The 7,307-nt window shown below is 32.2% G+C and overlaps 1 protein-coding gene across 1 annotated transcript; it reads left to right on the forward strand.

The window, feature by feature from the left end:
• Window positions 1-246: 246 nt before the first annotated feature.
• On the forward strand, window positions 247-2,085 carry LOC132617380 (uncharacterized protein At5g65660-like). The gene is made up of 2 exons (XM_060332372.1): window positions 247-841; window positions 1,484-2,085. Exons 1-2 carry the CDS (start codon window positions 443-445, stop codon window positions 1,679-1,681), a joined length of 597 nt encoding a protein of 198 aa, XP_060188355.1. The 5' UTR covers window positions 247-442; the 3' UTR covers window positions 1,682-2,085.
• Window positions 2,086-7,307: the final 5,222 nt, after the last annotated feature.

The following is a 7,307-nucleotide window of genomic DNA, read 5'->3' on the forward strand; positions in this document are numbered from 1 at the left end:
AATATTTTTAATAAAAATAATAAATATTTTTCAATAAGAACGATTAATATTTTGTGATCGACCCCGTATGGGCCAGTGATGGACGCACCGTGCTCCCGGCTACCACTAGGCACCAAAACACAACTTGGTCCATATTTTTTCCTTCCGTACTCATTGACCCCACACAGCTTAAGCTGTACCTTTACACGTAGTACTAACCTCATCTCCATATCACCCCCTTGAGTTTATAAATTCAAACCATTCCACACTCTTTGCCTCACACCTCATTTCGCCTTCACTTCCTCCAAAAAAAAAAAAAGAAATAAAAAAAAAAAGAAAGAAACAAGTTGAATTTTCTTTCTTGCTAGTTCTCCTTTACATTGGATGAGCTAAGTTGCAAGTTCAACAAGAAATTGAAAGAACCACCCTTTTTTTGATCCACCTCACATCAATAATCCGGCCCATGCCATTTATAAGTAGATACCTAAATAACAAGTATAGGTCGTTGCGTAACAATCTATCTTTCAGCACGTACGTACAGATTCTTTCACGACTTGGAGTGTTAACTTGTCTACTAAAAAATTTCTTTACTCAAGATTTCAGCGTCACAATTCCATTTTTATCTAAATTGCGGATTGTTGATATGGAGAATCAGTATTATGCACCGCCAAATGTGGATGCATCTAGGCCATCACTAGGATTTCCACTTGGAACTGCTGTTCTGTTGGTTGTTATATTTAGCTTGAGTGGCATATTTTCTTGCTGTTACCATTGGGATAAGCTTCGCTCTCTCCGCCGCTCTTTTGCTGATCTTGAAGCTGGCATGGATCCTACTTCTTTGAAATCTAAGCAAAATCACATGGTAAGTTTTTCTTTAAATTTTCATCTACAATATCCATCTATCTAAGTAGCTGAGATGGTGAAGTTTTTGGGACTAAAATTGCTTATTTTAGAAATTTTAGAAGGTGTTTAATTAAGCTTTTAGGAAAAAAGATATTTTTGGACAGTAGCAAAAACTGTTTTTCATAAATTGAAAAGAAACACTACACTAGCTTTTTTCAGGACATTTGGAATATTGATCAAGTGTAAAGTACTCTTCTAATATTAATAGAAGAGTCTTTTAAATTGATTAGTCAGACACAAATGACTACTTTCCAAAATACCTTCTCAGAAAATATTTCTAACAAAAAAAATATTTTTCAAAGTAAACAGATTTTAGAAGCACAATCAAACAAGCTATAAGTACCTCTAAGCAGAGACAAATTCGACATTTAGAAGAAATTATAGAAAAATATTTACTTATTCAGGTTGTTATAAGATAATTACTGATAAATTTCTATGATAAACATAAATTAATAGTTTTATAAAACTAATAATTAACTTGTTATCACGTGTAAAAGAAATTTATACTATTAATATATATGGAGTATAATTTAAATTCAATATAATTGGAGTACAATTTCAGTGTTGTTCTTACTCTGTTTTTTTTTTTTTTTTGTTTCAGAATTGGAAGCAAAGCCAAAGCACAATTTTGCCAGCAGTTTTAATGCCAGGTGATGATGTTCCAAAATTCATAGCAATGCCATGTCCATGTCAGTTTCCTAAACCGGAAAAGGTTGTTGAAGAGTCGCAGAAATTACCGCCACCGCTACCTTCGCCTCCTAAGCCGCCACGCACGGTGGCAGCAGTACCTTTCTACTAGTTAAAAAAAAAAAGAGGAAAAAAAAGGTTTTCGATTTAGGACTTGGAATCACCAAAGATGTGGTGCAGTGGAATGAGACTGCTCTTCTCTTAAACAACAGTCGTGTTCGAATCTTGGGTAAATTTTTTTTTGGTAGGGAGGGCTTCTCCGAAAGGGCTCTAAGCGACGCGAATTTGAATTTAATCGGGTTTCAATACGAATATGAGACATTGGGAAAAAAAATTTAAGGACTTGGCCAATTGGTGTATAGTGTTTCTTTTTAATCCAAAAGATAACATCTTATATTAATTTAATTAAGTTCTATCAATTGGTGTATAGTGTTAGTGTATAGAGTTGTAGTTCAATTGAATAATGTACCAATCTTTTTACTTGTGAATACTAATGAAAGTTGAACAATTCCTTGAGCTACTTATCTACACTCCAACAGAATAATTATGATTTCCGCTCTTATTCAGTTTGTAAGGGTTAATTTGACGTATGATACTGTATTAGTCTGGCGGAGAAAAATGTAAAGACTTTTGGGCAATTTCCAAAAAAATGTATTAATCGGAGCGGCGTTTAATTTAAGAAAAAGGCAAATCAGTTAAATTGTATATTTTTTTGTATTAATGATAAACGAATTAAAATAATTATTACAACTAAATCAAAATAAATGACACGTGTAATATTCCAAATTAGAAGGGAGTTATTGTTAAGAAGTCAAATCTGGAAGGAGGTATCTGGATTATTTTTTTAATTATGACTAAAATTATTCTATTTTTGTCACATTAAACTAAATAAACTTTTTTTCACTATGTAGAAAGTCATTTTAATGGAAGGGTAATTTTTTCAGTGTTTTAACTGGATTAAAAATTATTTACACTATCCAACTTTACTTTAAAATCAAGTTTTTCTCGAACAATAGGTATTCTCCTCCCATATGTCAACTCATTATAGCGGTTAAAGTTGTTTTAACGTGGCAAAAAATATTTGTAACTTTATTGTAATAACAAATAAATTAGGTTCAGCTATTATATACCCACAAACATGAAAGAGGAAAATCTGGAGGGAATATTACGGGATTCCAAATATATGAAGCCAGGAAACGCAAAGATCTTTGGGGTATATGCACTATATGCCATTTTTGTATTTATTGATTAAACAGTTCCCATAATGGAACAATTCGTTAGCACAAAAACAAAAGAATTTATTCTCCTTCTCAGACAATAATTCGATTTTTTTTAGTTGTATAACTGCAAATCCGAACCAAGAATAAGAATGATAATGGTTCTATTATTGCAAATTAGAACCAAGAATATTAGTGAATATGGTTGTATTGTTGCAAATCAGAACAGAGAATCAGAATGATATTAACAGTACTCCGTCCGATCCTAAATAATTGAGGTTTTAGACTTGAGCACATCGATTAAAAAATTCACTTACTCCTAAAATTTAAAAAGTGTATTGACTAAAATACCCTTAATTAAGAGAGACTTTGAAACTATAATAATTTGTTCATTGAATTAAGAATGTGTCAATGATAATTTGGAAAAAGAATAAAATACCTTCTTCATAGATTAAAATCTCAATTATTTTAAATCAACTTTTAGATGCTAAATCCTTAATTACTTTTTACCGGAGTGAGTAAGATTTATTGGGGTCTTGCCCTCATGCTATGCTTTATTGCCCAAAATGCAGCTTATTACTTCAGTTTGTCAGACTGTTGTTTTTGCAAACTGAAAGGAAAATTCAAGCTTTTTACAATATTCTCTATTCGTCTTATTTTATACAGCGATGATGTACTGGACACGAAATTAAAAAAGATAGAAAGACTTTATACAAAGACTTTTGACGCACAAAGTACCTTTAGAATTTATGACCTTAAACAAATCATAATATTTTTATGACTATAAACATATGTCAAAAGGGTAAATAAAATAATTTAAAGTTATTTTTTTTATATGAAATATTTTATTATTTTAAAATAAATTAAAAAGAAAAGAATGATATGTAAAATAATACAGATGGAGGATACATATAGTTTTTCCGGTTTCGCCTTTCAATTTTAAGTGACCTCTAATCCATACTTGAAGTGAAATATTGCACTTTCTAATTAAGCTACGGAGGATTTAGTTTTTATAAAGCTCTTCACTTCCTTTTCATTATGGTGTAGAATTCGTCTAAGGTGTCATGTGCACCTCCAGGAGCATATCCAATCAACAAATTATGGGTTCATTGAACTCATGGGTTTTGGTTTATGCTAAGTAAATGTGTGTGAAGAAATTCACTAAACATATACAAATAATAGATTCTGAAACCCATTTAATTGAAGTGGTACAATTACGAATTTGAACTTAAAAAGTTCAAATCATAAATCCCCTTCTATGCATCTCATCTTCCAAACTTACCAGACTAGAAATCTGGTAATCCTGCTTGACCAGTCACAATCTTATATCTCCAACTTTACCAAAAAAAAAAAGTAAGACATGCGTCATACATTTCATAACGCTAAGGATGGGAGACAAATGCCCAAAGGATTGCTTAAGCACTTGATCAGAATCTTTTTATTGGAAGAAGAGCAGTTAAAAGTCATATTTAAATCTACTTAGAGCAGATTAATTAAGCCACTGGAAAAGTGAAAGACCCCCACTTTGTATACGTCAAATGTCCTAAATTGACGGATCATTACGTGATCCATTCACAAGTCGCAATCCCAGCGTTCAATCGACCAGTCCACTCACACACTAGATATACTTTAATAAGCATAACTAATGAAAAACATTACTCCATAAAATCAATGCAATTGTTTGTGAATGAAAGATTACATTTTTCAAACTAAAGCCTTCGAAAGAACAATTAAGTGATATTGCTTATTTATTAGATGTTGTTTGATAATTGAGCAATATTAAAAATGAATACTTTCTTAATGCTAAGGGTATAGTTAGATTGAATTACCAGTTTTTGTCTTGAATTTCTAAAGTGACACTTAAATTGAAACAATTTTTCAAGCTAAAATGATACTCTTAACATGGTGTGATATTGTCTGCTTTTGGCCAAAACCGCACGGTTTTCCTTTTAAAAGCCTCGCACCGTTGAAAGATCCTACACCTTCTATATATGTAGCTTCCACTTTTTTTAGCTACTAATGTTTATTCGCACACCCAACAATCTCCTCATTGAACTAAGTTCCACGTGGCTCATCACCACGATCAATGGGGCTTCCTCTTGAACTAAATTCCGTGTGGCTCATTACCACAATCCACGGGTCAATTTTCGAGATTCACTGTGTGCCACCCACATCGTCTGAGTATTTATGGCAACTGTAAGTCCGCAACTAGCTTCCTTTTGTATGTGTGCGTCTCTAAGATCGTAAGGGGAAGTAAACCGAGCCCCACACCATCATCTATCTTCGCCATACTCGTCCCACTGAACCTGGCCTTTTGATACAAGTTGTTAGGCTCAATCAACCTGCAAATACTCTTAACATGGTCTAATATTTTCCGCTTTTGACAAAACCCGCACAACTTTTCCCAAAAGACCTCACACCATTAAGAGATCCTACACTTTATATATAGCTTCTCAATCTTTTTAGCTATCAATGTGGGACTTTGTTCGCTCACCCAACATAAACTATACTTTCTATTAATTGATTTCTTAATAAGTGTGAAAAGAGATAAAACGACAGTTAAAATGAGACGAAGGAAATATTTTATTAGCAGCGGGATCACACTGGGTATGCTATTGGTGTTGTACTATTAGTAGTGTAAATTTAATTTATGATAGAAGGATGATATAATTTTTTATCAAGTTATCAATTCATAGAAAATTGCACGACACGATTGAGTAAGTATATTTTACATCGTTTGGGACTAGAATTTAAACTTTCGAAAAGAAAACCAATGATGCAACTTATTTGTTCAATTTGAGCAGAACAACACCTCCTGGTTAAGAGCTCGACTTGATTATTTGATTAAAAATAATTGATAAGTAACAAATGCTAAAATTGTACATAAATAGCTATGTATCAATAGAAGTATTGAAATCGACAATAAGCGAATAGGACTTTTCAGGACTAAAATGAGAACTTGTGAAGTGCTTCCTTTCAACTAAGAGAAGTAAGAGCTACGTGATAAAGTAATATATATGAGTTTTAGTAGAAGTAAAAATATTAGCAATTCTTTTCATATATTCAAATCTTGGAGAATATACTTGTACTGATGAACGAGATAACAAATATTTTATAAAATCAGTAAAGGTGCACGTAAATTGGTCCAAACATCTCGATTATGAAAATATAGCTAGAAAGAAGGACAAGAAAAAAAAAAGTGAAAAAGAACACGGAAAAGGGTCACATTTGACTATATACTATTGAAAATAAGTTATATTTGCCGACACTATACTTTTTCAATAATACCCATACAATCATACTTTAGAGCAATATTTATCCTTCACACGTTAAAACTAGCTATATTTACCCCTCTCTCATTAAAACTTCATTTTCACCTTTAAAAAGACACGTGTCATGCTCTTATTGAACCAAAAAATCATAACATGTGACTCTTTAAAGCTAGAGATGAAGTTTCAGCGGATGAGGAAAAATAGATCTCTAAAGTGTGACTGTAGCGGTATATTTGTTCAAAAAGTATAACGGAGGACAAATATAATTTATTTTTGATAGTAAAGGAGCAAATATAACCCTTTTCTGAAAGAAAAAAGATGAAATAGTTCAGAAAAATGGTTTTTGATTTTTTGGAGTTCAATTATACCCCTGACCTAATTTCGCTGTAGAATGGAAGTGGCCTATTTGCTCCTCTTTTTTGATAGAGCCACCCTTCCCCCACCACTTAGCCATGTTGATGTTTTTAGTGCTTCTTTCATCCTTATATAATCATCATTTCTCCTCTTTTTGTTCTTGTTTTTCTTCTTTCGAGTACAATTTCATTTTTCCATTCACCTTTTTTCGTCAGCAAACGACCCCTTTCATTCTACATAGATATTTTATTTTATAAAGATTGTTAATAATTATATTATCAAAAAATGCAGATAGTTGTTATATGCAAGGTGATTTTACAAAGAGCGTACGGTTATAAAGTTAGTTGTTGCCGTTATAGGTAAAATGTTATTATAGAGAAGTAAAATATAACATAAAAAATTGATTTCGAAAAATCTTAGCTGTTATTAAGAAGTGCTGCTATACGCGAATGTCGTTATAGATAGGTCTGACTGAATCTAAGTCTAACAAAAAGAAAAAGTAAGACATGCGTTATACATTTCATAAGGCTAACGATGGTAGACAAGTGCCCCCAAAGATTGCTTAAGCACTTGATCAAAATCATTTTATTGGAAGAAGAGCAGTTAAAAGTCATATTTAAATCTACTTAGAGCAGATTAATTAAGCCACTAGAAAAGTGAAAAAAAAACCCTCTTTGTATACGTCAAACGTCCTAAATTGACGGAATCACGGAAGTGATCCATTCACAAGTCGCAATCGCAGCCTTCATTCGACCAGTCCACTGACACACTAGATATACTTTAATAAGCATAACTAAGGCAAAACATTACTCCTCCATAAAATCCATGCAATTGTTTGTGAATGAATGATAACATTTTTCAAACTAATGCCTTCGAAAGAACAATTAAGTGATAC

This window comes from Lycium barbarum, chromosome 11 (genome assembly GCF_019175385.1).
Source record: "Lycium barbarum isolate Lr01 chromosome 11, ASM1917538v2, whole genome shotgun sequence".
NCBI lineage: Eukaryota > Viridiplantae > Streptophyta > Magnoliopsida > Solanales > Solanaceae > Lycium > Lycium barbarum.

Coding starts and splice junctions, on each gene's coding strand:
- LOC132617380 (XM_060332372.1), top strand. CDS start 443: ATGCCATTTATAAGTAGATACCTAAATAACAAGTATAGGTCGTTGCGT. Junction 842..1,483: donor AATCTAAGCAAAATCACATG/GTAAGTTTTTCT, acceptor TTTTTGTTTCAG/AATTGGAAGCAAAGCCAAAG.